Below are 20,000 nucleotides of genomic sequence, written 5' to 3'. Positions count from 1 at the left end.
CTGTTTACTTGTTTATCTATCTTGTTATATTTCTACTTATCTATATGTCTACCTATCTTTGAGTGTGTTTATCTTATTTTCTACCTCTCTTGTTTCTTACCTGTTTGTTTGTTTACCTTTCACCCTATCTACATACCTTTATTTCTTCGACTTTTTCCTCCTTTTTTTTCTTCTTTCTTTCTTTCCTTCCTTCCTTCATTCATTCATTCGTTCGTTCAGTCTTTCATTGTTCTTTCCTTCCTTCCTTCCTACTTATTTTTCTTCACTTTTTTCTTCCCTTTTCTTTCCTTCTTTCTGTCCTTCCTTCATTTCCTCCCTCTTCCTTCCTTTCTTCATTCCTTTCTCCCTGCAGTCATTCCTAGCTTCATTTCCTCCTTTCTTCCTGTCTTCCTTCCTTCCTTCCTTTCTTCTTCCTTTTCCTCATTCCTTCCTTCTATCCCTTCAATTTTTCTTCCTTCCTTTCTTCCTTCCCTCCCTCCTTCCTTCCTTCCTCCTTCCTTCCTTCCTTCCTTCCTTCTTTCCATCCCTCCCTCCCTCCTTCCCTCCCTCCTTCCTTCCTTCCTTCCTTCCTTCCCTCTTTCCCTTCTTCCTACCTTAGTTTTTCACCTACCTGGAAATTTTTACCTGTTAAAGAGAAGAGAACAAAGATAATTAAAGGTGAAAATTGCTTGTCTGGGACTTTCTTTTTATGGTTCTGATAACTTTTTCTTTCTTTCTTCTTTCCTTCTTTCTTTTGTTTGTTTTATTTGTTTCTTTTGGGCGAGTTTTAGTTATCTTTTTTTCTTGTTTTAGCTCTTCTTCTTTTGTCTTGCTTTTCTTGTTTTTTTTCTTTTTTCTTTATAATGCAAAAAAAAAAAATACATTGATTATCCTCCTCTTTCATTTATTTTTTTCTTCCTTTTCTCCGTTCTCGTCCTTTTCATTGTTTTTGTTTTCCTTTTCCTCGTCCTCCTCCTCCTCCTCTTCCTCCTCCTCTTTTCCTGTTTTTAATTCTCCTTCCCGTTCTACTTTTCTTCCTCTTCCTCCTCCTCTTTTTCTTGCTTCTCCATTCTCCTCCTTCTCCTCTTCCTTTTCCTCCTCCTCCTTTTCTTAATGCGCTGATTTCTTTCTTTCTGTTATCTCCACATTTTCCTACTGCAACTTCTCTTCCCTCCTCCTCCTCCTCCTCCTCCTCCTCCTCCTCCTCTTATTACTCTTCCTGACCTCACCAGCTCACAGAACCTTCATCTCCTTTTTATCTCTCACGTTCTTTTCCTCCTCCTCCTCCTCCTTCTCCTCCTCCTCCTCCTCCTCTTATTACTCTTCCTGACCTCACCAGCTCACAGAACCTTCATCTCCTTTTTACCTCTCAAGTTCTTTTCCTCCTCTTCCTCCTCCTCCTCCTCCTCCTGTCACAGTGGGAAGTTTTAAGTTGTTTCCTGAAAAAGAGGCCAAAAGTAGAGGTGATTTAAGGGTCAACTTAGCAAGACAGTCCCAGGTGTGTGTGTGTGTGTGTGTGTGTGTGTGTGTGTGTGTGTGTGTGTGTGTGTGTGTGTGTGTGTGTGTGAGTGAGAGAGATAGAGAGAGAGAGAGAGAGAGAGAGAGAGAGAGAGAGAGAGAGAGAGAGAGAGAGAGAGAGAGAGAGAGAGAGAGAGTAAACAAGCAGGACACACGAACATAAAATAAACATTAAAACGGAAAGAAAACACACACACACACACACACACACACACACACACACACACACACACACACACACACACACACACACACACACACACACACACACACACACACACACACACACACGTGCACACACACACACACACGTGCGCACACACACACACACACACACACACACACACACACACACACACACACACACACACAAACACACGCAGATAGAGAACAATAAAGTTAATAAAAAAAACTAATAAGAAAATAAGTTGAATATAAATAGATTAAACGAAGATAACATAAACAACTCTCTCTCTCTCTCTCTCTCTCTCTCTCTCTCTCTCTCTCTCTCTCTCTCTCTCTCTCTCTCTCTCATGATGAAAATGTGCATTCCTGAGAGAGAGAGAGAGAGAGAGAGAGAGAGAGAGAGAGAGAGAGAGAGAGAGAGAGAACCTTAACTTTTATCTTTGCAATATCTTCTTCTCTGATTCTTTCATACATACATACATACACACACACACATACATACACATACATACATAAATACATACACACAATGCAGTCATATATACATACATAATTATACACAAAACGTCAATTCACACACACACACACACACACACACACACACACACACACACACACACACACGCAATACATGGCAATCATACGAGTTTTAGCCCCAATTATGTGTCAGTGATACAGCGGCGAAGGACTTTGTGAGTTTGACGGCTTTTTAATTTGCGTGAGTGTACGTGTCTGTGTGTGTGTGTGTGTGTGTGTGTGTGTGCGTGTGTGTGTGTGTGTGTGTGTCACGTGAAGATTAATATTTGTGTGGTTTTTGTGTACCTGATATTTTTGGTAGAGATTAGATAGATAGATAGATAGATAGATAGACAGATAAACAAAGGTAGATAATTAGATAGATAGATAGATATGAAGTTAGCCGGACAGGAAGATAGATAGTACATATTTAAATAGTGATAGTTAGATATGTAGATAGAAAGATAAGTTAATACTCGTAGGAAGAAATAGAGAAGAAGGGAAAGCAGGAAGGAAATAAAGAGTAAAAGAGAAAAAGTAAAAAAAAAAATCAAAGGGAGAAGATGTTGATACTGAGCCAAAAACTTTCCACTTTTAAATTTTTCGAGTCATATTTTTCGTTTAATTTGTCATTTAGAGAGAGAGAGAGAGAGAGAGAGAGAGAGAGAGAGAGAGTCTGAAAAATGGTGATGGCAGTTTAAAATTTTCCTCCACTCGTAAAACTTTCTCATGTTGTGTCATTTTGTTACTCGGATTAAGCCTGCTTCTCTCTCTCTCTCTCTCTCTCTCTCTCTCTCTCTCTCTCTCTCTCTCTCTCTCTCTCTGTGTCTGTGTGTGTGTGTGTGTGTGTGTGTGTGTGTGTGTGTGTTTAACTGTATACACGAAATTCATTAAAACAATCCGTGAAATATAAATAAAACAACACAAACAAAAAACATAATAAATAAAAGTTCACAATAATCTCCATTCTTTATAACAACATACTTCATTAATTGTTTGTACACTTATTTTTTCTATTATTCTTTATCTATCATTAATTTGACACCCATTTTTTTGGTAACACTTTATTTTGTACATTCGTTCACGCTAGTCATGTATTTTTTGTATCGTTTATACATGAGTTCTGGCGTCTATACTTTTCCTCTCGCGTTCATATATTTGTTCTCGTATTGATGCATTCTTTCTTCCTATTACACTTTTGTTACTTCATTTATACTTTTCTTCTTTCATTTATACTTTTGTTGTCACGGTGATTCATTTGTTCTATCATTTATACATTTTCTTCTCGCGTTATTCTTTTGGTCTAGCGTTTATACTTTTGTTCTCATTTTGATTAACTTCTTCAATCATTTATACTTTTCTTCTTGCATTTATACTTTTGTTGTCACGTTGATTCCTCTGTTCAAGCATTTATACATTTTCTTCTCACGTTTATTCTTTTCCCCTCGCGTTTATACTTTTCTTCTCATTTTGATTAACTTGTTCAATCATTTATACTTTTCTTCTTGTAGTTATACTTTTCTTCTCTCGTTCATTCATTTCTTCTATTATTTACACATTCGTTCTCCCCTTTATACATTTGTCCTTCCGTTTATACATGTGTTCTCTCGTCTATACATTGACAGATAACACAATGGCTTCAATATGTAGGATTGCGATTAGGGGCGGACAAATAGCCAATTATAAACATTTTTTTTTAATAGAACTTGATCAGATATGGGAGGGGAGAGAAGGGGAAATGGGAGGGTGGGGTAATGGGAGAGAGGGAGAAGGGAGGAGAGGGGAAGAGAGGGAGGGGAGATGAGAGGAAATGGAGACAGGAGAAATGGGATGGAGTGAGAGAAGGGAGAAGAGAAAAAGGAGAGAGGGAAATGAATAGAGAGGGAAAAGGGGAGGATAGAGGGGAAAAGGGGAGAGAATGAAGGAAGAAGATGGGAATGGGGAAGATAAAGGGAAAAAAGGGAAGAGAAAGAAGGGAAAGAAGAAGGGGAAAGAATGGAGAAGTGGGGAAAGGGAAGAGAGAGATGAGGAGAAGAGAAAGAAAATGCATAGAGGAGGAAAGAAGGGAAAAGATAAGGGAAAAGGGGGAAAGAGAGTGAGAAGAAAATAGGTTGAGAGTAGAAAAGAGGAATAGAGGGGAAAAGAGGGAGAGGAGAAAATGGGAAGAGAGAGAGTTAAAGGGGAAAGGAGTTAGTGGGAGAGAAGAAAGGGTAAGGGAAAGACATTGGAAGAGGGAAAAAGAGGAAGAATAGAAAAGAAGAAGAGAGAGATAAAAGGGGAAGGAGTTAGTGGGAGAGAAGAGAAGGAAAGGGAAAGACATTGAAAAGGAAGAAAGAGGAAGGAGGAAGAGAGAGGGGAAAGGGAAACGAGATGAAGAGGGAAGAAAGGGATAGAGAGTGAGGGAAAGAGAGAGGAAGGGGAGGGAGGAAGAGGAAAGAGAACAGATTAGGTGAAGAGAAGAGAAGAGGTAGGAGGAAATGAAGGAGAGGGAAAGAGGAAAGGAGAGAGACGGAAAAAGTGAAGATGCAAAAGGGAGAGAGAATAGAAGAGAAAGAAAAAGAAAAAAAGGGAAAATTGGAAAAAAAGTAAAGAAAAAAGAAGAAAGGGGGATGAAGAGGGAAAAAAGGAAAAAAATGAAGAAAGGGAAAGAAGGAAAAAATAAAAAAATAGAGGGAAAAAGGAAAAGCAGGGAAAAAGAGAAAAAGGGAAAAGAGGGAGAAAGGGAGAAAGGAAAACTGTATTATAACTTAGCACATTTTTTTTGTATTTACATATTAAAAAAAAACACTAATTAGCTTCACACACCTGATATACAAAAAATACAGGTAACTTATGTAGGTTTATTTTGATCACCTGTACTGAAAAAAAAGTCTTATTACCAAAAAAAAAAAAGCAAATAAAAGTCTACGGTTATTAGTTTCGTGTTTACATATATTTACACACACTCCAAAATAAATAAATAAATAAAACAAAGACTAATTGGCAAAAAACACCTGACAATTAAATGAAAAAAAACACAGGTAAATTATGTGTTTTATTTTTTCATCATCTTTACTGTAAAAAAATGACTTCAGACACAAAAACAACACCAACAGATAGGTAGATAGATAAACATAAAAATATATAGATAGATAGATAGTTAGACAGATAGATAAAGAGGAAAGCAGATTGATAAGTAGGTAGATAGTTTAAGAGATAGGATGAATTAGAGAAAGGAAATAAAGAAGTTGAAACAGAAGAGAAATAGGAGATGATAACACACGAAGATAAATTTTTGCGTTTTTGAATATTCCCCCAAAAATGAAATGGTGAAAGAGGAAAAACAGGAATAAGGGAAATAAGAAAAAAGGAAAAAGGAAAAAAAGAAAGGAAAAAAGAAAAAAAAGGATAATTGGAAAAAGTAAAGAAAAAAGAAGAAAGGGGATGAACAGGGAAAAAAGAAAAAAAGTGAAAAAGGGAGAGAAGGAAAAAAGGGAAAAGGAAAACAGGGGAAAAAGAGAAAAAGGGGAAAAAGAAAGGGAATAAAAAAATAAAAGAAAGGGAAAAAGGAGAGAGAAGGAAAAAAAGGAAGAAAGAAAAGAGAAAAAAATAGAAATAGAAGTTGAAGAAAAGGAAAGAAGGAAAAAAGGAAAAAGGAAAAAAAAGGAAAAAAAGGAAAAGCAGGGGAAAAAGAGAAAAAAGGGAAAAAAGAAAGGGAATAAAGAAAAAATGGGAAAAAGGAGAAAGAAGGAAAAAGGGGGAAAAAGAAAAGAGAAAATAACGGAAAAAGGAGAATAAAAGAAAGGAAAAGAAGAGGAAACAAAAGGAAAATATGAGCTGATAAAATACGAAGATACATTTTCTTTTGGATTTTTAAGTATTCCAGAAAAAAAGCAAAAAAACAAAAACAAAAAAAACAAGACTAATTACTTTGCACCAATTAGTAAGGAACATCTTTATACACTCAAAAACAAAAACAAAAACAAAACAAACAAAAACAATCCTAATTACTGCACCATTTCGTACCAATGCGAACCCAACGAACTCCGGCCGACAACTGACTCCAAAGACCCCATTTGCACCCCTTATATATGCCTTCGCCTCCTCCTGATGATGATTATAGTTATGACGTCACCACTGTAGCCCCTCCCACCACTTAAGCCCCGCCCCGTCCCTTCCCTCCCCCCTCCCTCTGGTGGTCGCGGCAATTAGCAGATCCCAATTAAAGAGGAGAAATTTAGTGTCCTTAATTTAGGTCCGTGTCTCGAGTGGCTGGCGTGGTGGTGATTGTGGTGGTGGTGGTTGTGGTGGTGGTGATGTAAGGTGGTGAGGGTATAAATCGTGGTGGTGGTGGTGGTTATAGTGGTGGTGGTGATGGTGATGGTGGTGGTGGTGGTGGTTGTGGTGGTGGTGGTGATGTAAGGTGGTGAGGGTATAAATCGTGGTGGTGGTTGTGGTGGTGGTATAGTAGTGGTGGTGATGGTGATGGTGGTGGTGGTGGTTGTGGTGGTGGTGGTGATGTAAGGTGGTGAGGGTATAAATCGTGGTGGTGGTGGTGGTGGTTATAGTGGTGGTGGTGGTGATGTAAGGTGGTGAGGGTATAAATCGTGGTGGTGGTGGTGGTGATGGTGGTGGTGATGGTGGTGATGGTGATGACTGGTAATGAGGTGTTTGTTGATCGTGTTTGTTTTGTTGGTGATTAATGGGCAGGATGGAAATTCACACCGCAGTCATATTTTCCAAACACACACACACACACACACACACACACACACACACACACAGAAAGAAAGATAAGATAAAGAACGAAGGAAGGAAGATACGAAAAACAAAACAAAAAAATAAACAAACAAAAACACAAAGAATAAAAAAACGAAGATAAATCCAAAAAAAAGGTGAAAATAATGACAAAAACAAGATTACCAAGAGAGAGAGAGAGAGAGAGAGAGAGAGAGAGAGATTTAGAATGACTTAAGAAATAAAAAAAGGAGATTACAAAAAAAAAAGATGACATATGAAGTTGGATTATGAGTATTTCAATTCCATCTGAGTTAAGCCGCAGAGGAGGAGGAGGAAGAGGAGAAGAAGGAGGAGGAAGAGGAGGAGGAGGAGGAGGAGGAGGAGGAAATATATGGCTAGCATTTGTTAGGTTCTGTCATTGGTATGTGTGTGTGTGTGTGTGTGTGTGTGTGTGTGTGTGTGTGTGTGTGTGTGTGTGTGTGTGTGTGTGTGTGTGTGTGTGTGTGTGTGTGTGTGTGTGTGTGTGTGTTCGTCTCTCAGCGTGATTTGTTTAGGTTGAAAGGAGTGGCTGATTGCGCGCGTGTGTGTGTGTGTGTGTGTTTCTAACTTACTTTATTTCTTTTGTATCTTCGTTTGTTTTTTCTCTCTCTTTCTTTCCTCTTTTTATCTCTCTCCCATTACTCTCTCTCTCTCTCTCTCTCTCTCTCTCTCTCTCTCTCTCTCTCTCTCCCATTACTCTCTCTCTCCCTCTCTCCTTTCTCTCTTTTCCATTCCCTTACCTCACTCCTCCCCCCCTCTCCTCTCCCTTCCTTCTCCTCCCCCTATCCTTTCCTCCTCCCTCTTTCCTCCATCTTCCTCTACTCCTTTCCTCCCTCCCTCCCTCTCTCTTCCCTTAGCCCTCCCTTCCTCTCTCCCTCTCACAAAATGTACTCTTCCGCCTCTCCCTCTTTCTTTTCCTCCCTTCCTTCCTCCCCATCTACATAAATAACCTCCCCATCTCATAACCTTTCCATTTTATCCCCTTTATTCCCCACCCCAGACACACACACATGCACGCACACACGCACACACGCTCAGGATATCATTGTCTTATTTTCCTTTTCTTTCCTTCAGTATTTTTTATTTTTTTTTTATTTTTTGGGTTACTTTTCCTTACCTCAACAACCTTACCCAACCTTCCTCTTCTTCTGATAGTCCTTTTTCTTTCTCTTTTCTTTCTTTCTCCTCTTTTTCTTGTTTTTTTTCTCTCTCATCTGACCTTTCCACTGAACAGCCCAATCTTTCTCTCTCTCTATTTACACTTTTCCTCTCTTTTTTCCCGTTTTTCTTTCCTTCACAGATATCTTTACCGCTCTCATTTCTCTCTCTCTCTCTCTCTCTCTCTCTCTCTCTCTCTCTCTCTCTCTCTCTCTCTCTCTCTCTCTCTCTCTCTCTCTCTCTCTCTTCTCCTCCTCTAACTTTCCTCACAAGCAAATCTTTCTCCTTTTCCTCTCACGCTCTTTATTCTCCTTTTTGTAACTTTCTCTTCTAATTTATACTTTTATTCTTTCTTTACATCACTTTTATTCTATTCATTGTGTTCGCTTCTAACCCTTCTTTCCTCTTCTACTCTCTTTCGTTTTTTTCTTTGTTTATTCACATCCTCAGTTTTCGTTTCTCTTTCAACTTCTTTCAACAACTTTCTTCTTTTCGTTCTCTTTTCTTTCTCTTTCTCCTCAAACTGCTCACTGACTTCATCTCTTTTCTTTCCTTTTCTTTCTCTTCCTTCATCTTCTCACACTCCTTCGTTTCTTTGTTTCTTGTTTTCGTCTCCTTTTCTTTCATTCTCTTTTCTAACTCTCCATCTTCTAACTCTCTTCTTCATGCTCTCTCATACTCTCCCTCTCTCTTAGTTCCTTCTTTTCGTCCTTTTTACCACCTATCCTCTTACTCTCCATAGTCTTTACACCTTCTCACCTTCCTAACTCTCCCCTCTTCTTCCTTCACCTTCTCACCCTGCCTTCCTCTTTCTTTCGTCTCCTTTTCTTTCCTTCTCTTTTCTAACTCTTCATTGAATCATCATCTTCTAACTCTCCTTTTCTTGCTCTCTCACACTCTCCTTCTCTCTTAGCTCCTTTTCGTCCATTTTACCACCAGTCCTCTAATTCTCTATAGTCATTACACTTTTTCACCCTCTTCCTTCACCTTCTCAACCTTTCTTCCCCTCCCCCTCCTCCTTCACCTTCTCACTCTCCCGTTCTCTCCCCTTCAGAGCCTACTGGAGGGTGGCTGCCCCGCTGTCTCGCACATCTCCAGAAGCCACAGCAGCTGCAGCGCCGAAACTTGTCGCCACGACCCTTCCACCGTGTACACGCAGCTCTCCTACCTCGACTCACCGCGCTCGACCTCCTCCAACGGGTTCGCCAACAGACGTAAAGGTGAGGGAAGGAAGGGATGGGGCAGGAAAACGCTAGTGGTAAGGGAGAGGGAAGTGATACCGTGGAGAGAAGGGAGGAAAGAATGGAGTGAAAAAAAGAGGAGGAGGAAGAGGAGAGAAGATGGAAAGGTGAGGAAGGTGAGGTGTGAGGATACGAGAAGAAGAAAGGGAGGAGGAAGGAAGGGAGAAAACTGATGGGGTAGGAAAATGCTAATCGGAGGAGAGAGAGAGAGAGAGAGAGAGAGAGAGAGAGAGAGAGAGAGAGAGAGAGAGAGAGAGAGAGAGAGAGAGAGAGAGAGAGAGAGTTAATCAATCTCTAACGCCTCTTCCTATCAAGGCTGTCAAGAAAAATGAAGACCAGAAAATACTGTTAATCTTTCCCCCGGAGAGAGAGAGAGAGAGAGAGAGAGAGAGAGAGAGAGAGAGAGAGAGAGAGAGAGATTACTTAGACGTCTTAATCTTCCTTCCTTCCTTCTTTCCTTCCTTCCTTCCTTCCTTCCTTCCTTCCTTCCTTCCTTCCTTCCTTCCCTCCCTCCCTCCTCCTCATCTTCTCCATTTCTCCCCTTGCCTCCTCCTCTTCCTCACCTTTTCTGACCCTCCTCCTCCTCCTCCTCCTTCTCCTCCTTTTTTCTCTCCATTTTTTCCTCCCTTCTCTCCACGGTATCATTTCTCTCTTCCTTACCATTAGCATTTTCCTACACCCTCATTTTTCTTCCTCCCTTCCTCCTCCCTTTCTTCCTCTCTCTTACCTCTCTCCTCCATCTCGCTTCCCTTCCTCTCCTTCCTTCCTTTTTTCTCTCTCTCTCTCTCTCTCTCTCTCTCTCTCTCTCTCTCTCTCTCTCTCTCTCTCCATACGGTAGCATTTTTACCTTATTTATTATCAGTATTTGCTTTCCTTTCTTTCCTTCTCTCTTACTTCTTCCCTCCTTCCTTCCTTTCCTCCATATTCCTTCTTTCTCCTCCTTTTCCTTCTTTTCTCCTCTTCTTTCGTCTTTGAGTTCCTCTTTCCATTTTTTTCTTCACCTGAATTCCACTGATTTTCTCTCTCTCTCTCTCTCTCTCTCTCTCTCTCTCTCTCCACCATATCTTCTTTAACAAACAATCAGTATTTTCTTTCTCCCCTTTTATCCCTTCCTCCTCCTCCTCCTCCTCCTCCTCCTCCTCCTCCTCCTCCTCCTCTTCCTCTTCCTCCTCCTCTTTCATCAGTCTTCTTTTTTTCTTTTTCTTTTTTGCTTTATCTCTGTTACTTTCCTCTTTCCTTCTCTCTCTCTCTCTCTCTCTCTCTCTCTCTCTCTCAACTTTATTTTTCACTTCTTTCCTCCATCATATTCTTTCTTCCTCCTGCAATCCTGTTTTATCTCTCTCCTCCTCCTCCTCTTTCTTCTCTCCTCTCCTTCTCTTTTTCTATCTATATATTCTTTACACTTCTCTCCTTCGTCCTTCATTCTTCCTTGCTCACCTCTCGTTTGTCACACACACACACACACACACACTCTCTCTCTCTCTCTCTCTCTCTCTCTCTCTCTCTCAATTTTCCTCCTTTCTTCCTCCATCTCTTGACTCTCTTATCTCCTTCCCTTGTGCCATTTCACGCCCCCTCCCCCCTCTCTCTCTCTCACTCTCTTGCACACTTTTCTCTCTCTCTCTCTCACTCTCACTCTCTCTCTCTCTCTCTCTCTCTCTCTCTCTCTCTCTCTCTCTCTCTCTCTCTCTCTCTCTCTCTCTCTCTCACTTTTCTCAACCATTCAACGATCCTTTGAGTCTGACCACTTTATCCTCTCTCTCTCTCTCTCTCTCTCTCTCTCTCTCTCTCTCTCTCTCTCTCTCTCTCTCTCTCTCTCTCTCTCTCTCTCTCTCTCTCTCTCTCTCTCTCTCTCTCTCTCTCTCTCTCTTCTAACCACATTGCATTGTAGACATGACATTGTATAATAACATTTGAGCCTTGATGAACCCTACAACATGGCATTATAAACAAAGTCAGTTTTTTTTGTTTTACGTCTTGGCCTGTGGCGCCGGTAGGCCTTCATAGTAGGGCCTGATGGTCGGCCCCAGCCCGTTGTGGCGTAGACAAGTGTTTATAGTGGCGCCATCTTTACTTTTCAGCATTTTCCATTTTAGACTCCTAGTTGCATAATATAAATGTTGGGGGTGTGTTGGAGGGTCAGGCGACGCCGATCTAGCACGTTTTTGTGCTATTAACACTTGTTTATCTATATGTTTGTCCGTCTTTCTGTATATCAATTTTTTTCTGTATAATTTTTCTCCTTTTCTTGTTTTTCATCTCTTCACTTCTCTTCATTTCTCTTCTCTACTCTTCTCTTCCCTTCTCTTCTCTTCTCTTCTCTTCTCTTCTCTCTCTCTCTCTCTCTCTCTCTCTCTCTCTCTCTCTCTCTCTCTCTCTCTCTCTCTCTCTCTCTCTCTCTCTCTCACACCTGACCGCCTGTCACACACCTTCAAGGGCGGCGTTTCAGGTCACCATTCGAGCTAAATTGACTTGTGTTTTGTGCGATTCTTTCATTGTGGCTTCCTCTTTCTCTCTGTCTGTCTGTCTGTCTCTCTCTCTCTCTCTCTCTCTCTCTCTCTCTCTCTCTCTCTCTCTCTCTCTCTCTCTCTCTCTCTCTCTCTCTCTCTCTCTCTCATACTACAACCAGGTATGAGGTGAGGGTCTAAACTAATATATGTGTGAGTTAGAAGACTGTTAATAAAGGGGAAATAGGAGAAATAAGAGGATGGTGATGGTGGTGGTGGTGTTATGGTGTAGGAGAGAGAGGATGAGAGATAGAGAGGGAGAAAAAGAAGGGTGGTAGAGGTGGTGATTCTCTCTCTCTCTCTCTCTCTCTCTCTCTCTCTCTCTCTCTCTCTCTCTCTCTCTCTCTCTCTCTCTCTCTCTCTCTCTCTCTCGCTCTCTCTCTCTATCTCTCTCTCTCTCTCTCTCTCTCTCTCTCTCTCTCTTTTCACTTTTCCTCCTCTCACCCACCCATTTTTCTCCTCTCACAACCAAACCCCCATTTTTCTTCTCTCACACCCAACCCTCATTTTTCTCCCCCCCCTCTCACACCCAAACCCCCATTTTCCTCCCCCCCCTCTCACACCCAACCCCCCATTTTTCTCCCCCCCCTCTCACAACCAAACCCCCATTTTTCTCACCCCCTCTCAACCCCCCTTTTTTCTCCCCCCTCTCACACAACCCCCATTTTCTCACCCCTCTCACACCCAAACCCCCCATTTTTCTCACCCCCCCTCTCACACCCAAACCCCCCATTTTTCTCACACACCCCTCTCACACCCAAACCCCCCAGTTTTCTCACTCACCCTCCACGCACCAGTCCCCACTCCCACGCACCCGTCAACTCATTCCCCCTTTTACCCCTTTTTTCCAGTAGGCGGTGAGCTGAGCACGCGTCACTGGTGGCTAGTGGGGCTGGTCTTCCTAGTGGCGGCCGCGGCAGGGGTGGGGGTCGGCGTCCCCCTCGCCTTCAGGGGGGACCCGTCGGCCACCCTGGAGGAGAGGCTGCAGATGGCGAAGAAACTCATGTCGGAGTACCCCCTCATTGATGGGTGAGTAGGGGGAAAAGTGGAGGGAACAGGTGGGGAGGGGTGGGGAGGGGAGGGAACAAGTGGGGAGGGGGGGAGGGGAGGGAACAAGTGGGGAGGGGGGGAGGGGAGGGACAAGGTGGGGAGGGGGGGAGGTGAGGGAACAGGTGGGGAGGGGGGGAGGGGAGGGAACAGGTGGGGAGGGGAGAGGAGGGGCAGCGTTGGCAAATTATCGTACACATCACATTGCATTTTCGTAGTTTCTGACTGATGACTGTAGCAAAAACAAACAAACATACATCAATAAATAGGAGTTTTAACGCTAACTTCAATTTTCTATCGTTATTTGTGGAGGTACGAGAGTTTGAGGCTTAAAAGTAATAAGTACAATGTGGTGAATACGATAATCTGGCAACGCTGGGGAGGGGTTGTGTGTTTCTGAGGGGGGGGGAGGTAAGAGGGAAGGTCAAAGGTTGTGTATGTATGTGTGTTTAGGGAGAGGGAGAGGAAATGGCGTGGGATGTCTGTGGGGGGAGAGGAGGGAGAGGGGTAGTGGATTGTAGGGGAAGGGGGAGGAGACTGTATGTGTGGTGGGGATTGTAGTGGAAGGGGAGGAGACTGTATGTGGTGAGGGAAGAGGAGGGGGACAGGGAGGAGACTGTATGTGGTGGGGGAGGAGGGAGAGGGTAGTGGACTGAAGGGGAAGGGGAGGAGACTGTATGTGTGGTGGGGGATTGTAGGGGACGGGGAGGAGACTGTATGTGTGGTGGGGGAGAGGAGGGAGAGGCAGTGGATTGTAGGGAAGGGGAGGAGACTGTATGTGGTGGGGAGAGGAGGGAGGGGCAGGGGGAAGGGGGAGGAGACTGTATGTGTGGTGGGGGAAGAGGAGGGAGAGGGGTAGTGGATTGTAGGGGACGGGGGAGGAGACTGTATGTGTGGTGGGGGGAGAGGAGGGAGAGGGGTAGTGGATTGTAGGGGAAGGGGGAGGAGACTGTATGTGTGGTGGGGGAAGAGGAGGATTGTAGGGGACGGGGAGGAGACTGTATGTGGGGAGAGGAGGGAGAGGGGTAGTGGATTGTAGGGAAGAGGGGAGGAGACTGTATGTGGTGGGGAAGAGGAGGGAGAGGGTAGGATTGTAGGGACGGGGAGGAGACTGTATGTGTGGTGGGGGAGAGGAGGGGTAGTGGATTGTAGGGGAAGGGGGAGGGGACTGTATGTGTGGTGGGGGGAGATGGGGGGATAGGGTGAGTGTAATGTGAGGTCGGGGTAATGAATGTTGGTGTATGTTTGTTGTCATTTTTTTACGTGGTCAGCCCTAGTCCGTTACAGCGCAGGCAAGTGTTTATAGTGGCTCCATCTTGCTAGGCTCATGCTGCCCCCAGGAACTCAGGAATCCTAGTCCGACTCTACTTCCTACTTTTTCTTGCTTTGTCCTTTCTCTTTTCCTGAGTTTTCCTTATCATTTTCAACTTTTTCCTTTTTTTCTTAATTATTCGTGTTTTCTTTTCATTTTTTTCTTAACTTTTTAACATCTTTTTTACTCCTTGTAGAGAGAATCCAGAGTCCGGGTTGATAGGTGGTCAACGGGACAGCACATGGGTAGTCAGTCTTAGGGCACCCGGCCGGTCACTGAGAAATTGCCAGTTTGTAGCAGCGGGCAGGACGCGAACCACTCAGCCACAGCCTCCCCTCAGTATACATGTAGGGGGAAAATGTTTGCGTGGGGGTGTTTTTAGTTTGTGTAAGGGAAGGAGGAAAAAGACGAGGAGGAAGAAGAGGGTAGGATTGCATGTATAAGGAAGAAAAGAGTGGGAAGGAAGAAAAAAGGAAAGAAGAGAGAGAGAGAGAGAGAGAGAGAGAGAGAGAGAGAGAGAGAGAGAGAGAGAGAGAGAGAGAGAGAGAGAGAGAGAGAGAGAGAGAGAGAGAGAGAGAGAGAGAGAGAGAGAGAGAGAGAGAATCATAAAAACCAAGACAAAAATAAGAAAGAAAAAACAACGAAAATAAAAAAAAAGAAAACAGGACGAAAGTTATAATAATCCGAGAGAGAGAGAGAGAGAGAGAGAGAGAGAGAGAGAGAGAGAGAGAGAGAGAGAGAGAGAGAGAGAGAGAGAGAGAGAGAGAGAGAGAGAGAGAGAGAGAGAAATGAAGAGAAAATAGTGAGGAAAAAAGTGGAAATGGGAGAATAAGAGAGAGAGAGAGAGAGAGAGAGAGAGAGAGAGAGAGAGAGAGTTACAAAAGTGTCCTCAGCAAGGGAAAGTTTGTTGAAGAGGAGGAGGAGGAGGAGGAGGAAGGGGAGGAGGAGGAGGAGGAAGGGGAGGAGAAGGAGGAGGCAAAGAAAGAGGAAGGAAAATATATGAGGAAGATATATAGAGAGAAGGAAGCGTAGCAGGAGGAGGAGGAGGAGGAGGAGGAGGAGGAGGAAAGGAAGAAAAATGAAAAGCCATATTCCTAGGAGGAGAAGAGGAGAAGAAGAGGAGGAGGAGGAGGAGGAGGAGGAGGAGGAGGAGGAGGAGGAGGAAGAAGAAGAAGAAGAGGAGGGAGAGGAAGAAGACCGAGGGAAATATGAGGAGAACTATGTTTTCTGGAAGACGAGGAGGAGGAGGAGGAGGAGGAGGAGGAGGAGGAGGTGGAGGAGGAGGAGAAGGAGGAGGAGGAGGAGGAGGAGGAGTTGGAGGAAAAGTGAAAAGTCAAACCAATAAATAAGTAAAGAAGGAAGGAAAGAAAAGAACGAAGAGGAGGAGGAGGAAGAGGAGAAGAAGCAGGAGGAGGAGGAGGAGGAGGAGGAGGAGGAGGAGGAGGGAAGAGGAGGACGACAAAGGAGAGGAGGAGGGTGACAGACATGAATACGGAAGAAAGATGGAGAGGAAGAGGAAGAGGAAGAAGAAGAGGAAGGAGAAGAGGAAGAAGAAGAGGAAGGAGAAGATGGGATGCTGAATATTTGATGTCAACATATATTGGGAAGAAGAGGAAGGAGGAGGAGGAGGAGGAGGAGGAGGAGGAGGAGTAGGAAGGAAAATAACAAGAACACGTGTAAGAGATGAAACAAAGAAAGGAAAAGGAAAAGAAAGAGAATAAAACAAAGAGAAAAAGAAGAAAAAGAAGGAAACAGACGAAACAAAGAAAGGATCCAAGTAATAATAGTACTACTACTACTACTACTAATAATAATAATAGTAATAATAATAATAATAATAATAATAATAATAATAATAATAATAATAATAATAATAATAATAATAATAATAATAATAATAATAATAATAATAATAATAATAATAATAATAATAATAATAATAATAATAATAATAATAATAATAATAATAATAATAAAAGTAATGATGAAGGAGAAAGCAAAGTAATAAGATAAAGAAGAAGAGAGGAGGAAAGGGCAAGGAAAGGAGATATACGAGAATGAGAGGAGGAAGAAATAGAGGAAGAATAAGGAGAAACGGAAGAGGAGGAGGAGGAGGAGGAGGATTAGGAGGAGGAGAGGAGGAGGAAGAAAGAAAGATAGAAAGAAAAAGAAAGGAAGGAAGGAGAGAGAAGAAAGAAGAAAAACAAAGAAGAAAACAAAACGACTATCAACTATAGAAATAAAGACAAAAAAAAGAAAAAAAGAAAAAAAGTATACGTAGAGAGAGAGAGAGAGAGAGAGAGAGAGAGAGAGAGAGAGAGAGAGAGAGAGAGAGAGAGAGAGAGAGAGAGAGAGAGAGAGAGAGAGAGAGAGAGAGAGAGAGAGAGAGAGAGAGGAGGAGGAGGAGGAGGAGGGGGAGGAGGAGGAGGAGGAGGAGGAGGAGGAAAAAACTGTGGTGGTTTTAGAGGAAAATATTCATAAAGTGACGTTGAATACTCTCTCTCTCTCTCTCTCTCTCTCTCTCTCTCTCTCTCTCTCTCTCTCTCTCTCTCTCACCTGGTCACTCTCACTTTCAGCTTATCACAGGTAAATTCTCTCTTAATTGGACGCAGGTGTAAACTCTACTACCTTCTTACCTGAGATGAAAGGTGGTATAAAAAGTGAAAGTGGTGGTGGTGGTGGTGGTGGTGGTGGTGGAAGGATGGAAAGGAAGAAAAAGGAAAGGAGAAAGAGAGATATTTGGTAACAGTAAGAAGAGGAGGAGAAGGAGGAGAGGAGGAATAAGAAGATTAGATGTATAAATGAGAGAGAGAGAGAGAGAGAGAGAGAGAGAGAGAGAGAGAGAGAGAGAGAGAGAGAGAGAGAGAGAGAGAGAGAGAGGATGGCTGTCGAAAATAGAACAAACAACTATTTTATATTTGTTTTTAAGGCGGGAAGTCCGAGGAGGAAGAGGAGGAGGAGGAGGAGGAGGATAAGCATTGTTAGAAGAAGATTAGGAAGAAGAGAGTAGGTGTGGAGGTGGAGGAGGAGAGGGAGTGCAAAGGAAGAGGAGCAATTAGAGGAAGAGGAGGAGGAAGAGGAGGAGGAAAATAAAAGGAAAATAATAGAAAAAAATGGTTATCAGAAGAGGAAAAGGAAAAATAGCCCCCCACCCACCCACACCCACACACACAAACACACACACACACACAAACACACACAAACACATAGAAAAAGAAAAAAAAGAAAGAAAAATAGTTCCCGTCGCTCTTCATTTGCAAACTTTCTTTTTTCCATCATCAGGATTTCAACACGAATATACATTTTTTTTGTCTGGTTTTATTTGTGTGTTTTTTAATCTTTTTCTGATATCGGTTGCATTGTTCGAGAGAGAGAGAGAGAGAGAGAGAGAGAGAGAGAGAGAGAGAGAGAGAGAGAGAGAGAGAGAGAGAGACTGAAACGAAACTCCACTTGAAACAGAAGAGAAAATGAGGAATATATGAGAGAAAATACAGAAGAGAAAGAAAGAGTAACAAATAGCGAAAGGGAACTTCATCTCTTAGTTTCTTTCTTCTTCGTGGTGATATTTCGTGAAACTTGAAACTGGAGTGAAACAGGACAGACTAAAACTGATTACTTATGAGAACAAAAACAAAAGAAAAAGAAAGAAAGATAGAAAGAGACAGCGCAAAACGTAATCACCACTTAAGTTTCTTCTTCTGCTTATACTCCGCGAAACTTGAAACTCGGGTGAAACAGGAGAGAAAAATACGTTACTTTGAGAGCAAAAACAAGAGAGAAAAGAGAGAAAAAGAGAAAGACAGAAGCTATACTCCACCTCTTAGTTTCCTCTCCTCTTTGTTATACTCCGCGAAACTTGAAACTCGGGTGAAACAGTAGAGAAAAATAGGTTACTAATGAGAGCCAAAACAAGAAAGAAAATGAGAGAAAAAGAGAAAGAGAGAAACTATAATCCACCTCTTAGTTTCCTCTCCTCTTTGTTATACTCCGTGAAACTTGAAACTCGGGTGAAACAGGAGAGAAAAATACGTTACTTTGAGAGCAAAAACAAGAGAGAAAAGAGAGAAAAAGAGAAAAAGAGAAGCTATATTCCACCTCTTACTTTCCTCTCCTCTTGATTATACTCCGCGAAACTTGAAACTCGGGTGAAACAGGAGAGAAAAACAGGTTACCAATGAGAGCAAAAACAATAGATAAAGAGAGAAAAAGAGAAAAAGAGAAGCTATATTCCACCTCTTAGTTTCCTCTCCTCTTTGTTATACTCCGTGAAACTTGAAACTCGGGTGAAACAGGAGAGAAAAATACGTTACTTTGAGAGCAAAAACAAGAGAGAAAAGAGAGAAAAAGAGAAAGAGAGAAGCTATACTCCACCTCTTAGTTTCCTCTCCTCTTTGTTATACTCCGCGAAACTTGAAACTCGGGTGAAACAGGAGAGAAAAATACGTTACTTTGAGAGCAAAAACAAGAGAGAAAAGAGAGAAAAAGAGAAAGAGAGAAGCTATAATCCACCTCTAAGTTTCCTCTCCTCTTTGTTATACTCCGTGAAACTTGAAACTCGGGTGAAACAGGAGAGAAAAACAGGTTACCAATGAGAGCAAAAACAATAGATAAAGAGAGAAAAAGAGAAAAAGAGAAGCTATATTCCACCTCTTAGTTTCCTCTCCTCTTTGTTATACTCCGTGAAACTTAAAACTCGGGTGAAACAGGAGAGAAAAATACGTTACTTTGAGAGCAAAAACAAGAGATAAAAGAGAGAAAAAGAGAAAGAGAAGCTATACTCCACCTCTTTGTTTCCTCTCCTCTTGATTATGCTCCGCGAAACTTAAAACTCGAGTGAAACAGTAGAGAAGAAACTAGGTTAATCATGAGAACAAAAAACAAAAACAAAGAAAAAGAAAGAAAGAAGGAGATAGACCTAAACGAAATCCCCTCTTAAGTTTCATCCAAGCGTACTCCTCCGTGAAACTTGAAACACTCGCGAAACAGGATCCATTCATCTTAGGTCCGGAAGGCATTTCGGATAATCCACTCGGCGCTTTCAGTAATCCAGTCCCCGAGTGATGGCCGGCTGAGTGGATTAAGTGTGTGTGTGTGTGTGTGTGTGTGTGTGTGTGTGTGTGTGTGTGTGTGTGTGTGTGTGTGTGTGTGTGTGCTACTTTCCTTTTTCTTACTTCTATCCTCGTTTGAACTTCTATTATTTTTTTCTAAGTAAAGAGAAGAGAAGAAAGGAGAAGAGATTAGATAAGAGAAGGGAGGGAAAGTGTGTGTGTGTGTGTGTGTGTGTGTGTGTGTGTGTGTGTGTGTGTGTGTGTGTGTGTGTGTGTGTGTGTGTGTGTGTGTGTGTGTGTGTGTGTGTGCGTGTGTGTGTAAATAGGTTATGTTAGGTTAAGTGGGTGGCTTTACAGGTAGAGAGGTAGGCAGGTAAGGAGGGAGGGAGGAAGAGAGGAAGGGAGGGAGGAAGAGAGGAAGGGAGGGAGGGAGGGAGGAAGGGAGGGAAGGAGGTAAGATGGTTGGTAGCTAATTATCATAATCTTGTCATCTTCACCCTTCTCGTTCCCTTCTCTTATCACTCCTCTTCCCTTCTCTTCTTCTCTTCTCTTCTCTCCCCTTCCCTTCCCTTCCCTCAAATAATCTTGTCTTTGTTTCCCTTGCCCTCTCTCACCTCTTCTCTTCCCTTCTCTTCCTTTCCCTTCCTTTCCCTTCCTTCTTTTCTCTAATCTCCTTCCTTCTCTCTTCTTCCTTTCCTTCCCCTCATCTCATTTCGTCTATCTTTCCCTT

At 42.4% G+C, this 20,000-nt stretch overlaps 1 protein-coding gene across 1 annotated transcript in view; it reads left to right on the top strand.

The window, feature by feature from the left end:
- The window catches only part of LOC126985616 (dipeptidase 1-like), a 130,931-nt gene that overhangs the window by 19,669 nt on the left and 91,262 nt on the right, over positions 1–20,000 (top strand). Inside the window, exons 2-3 of the mRNA XM_050840772.1 lie at positions 9,170–9,335; positions 12,715–12,892. Of these exons, the coding sequence (XP_050696729.1) occupies positions 9,170–9,335; positions 12,715–12,892 (344 nt within the window). The remainder of the gene's footprint in view (positions 1–9,169; positions 9,336–12,714; positions 12,893–20,000) is intronic.

Source organism: Eriocheir sinensis, chromosome 60 (assembly GCF_024679095.1).
Source record: "Eriocheir sinensis breed Jianghai 21 chromosome 60, ASM2467909v1, whole genome shotgun sequence".
Taxonomy (NCBI): domain Eukaryota; kingdom Metazoa; phylum Arthropoda; class Malacostraca; order Decapoda; family Varunidae; genus Eriocheir; species Eriocheir sinensis.
The sequence above is the reverse complement of the archived record's forward strand: the minus strand, read 5'-3'. Positions and strand labels throughout refer to the sequence as shown.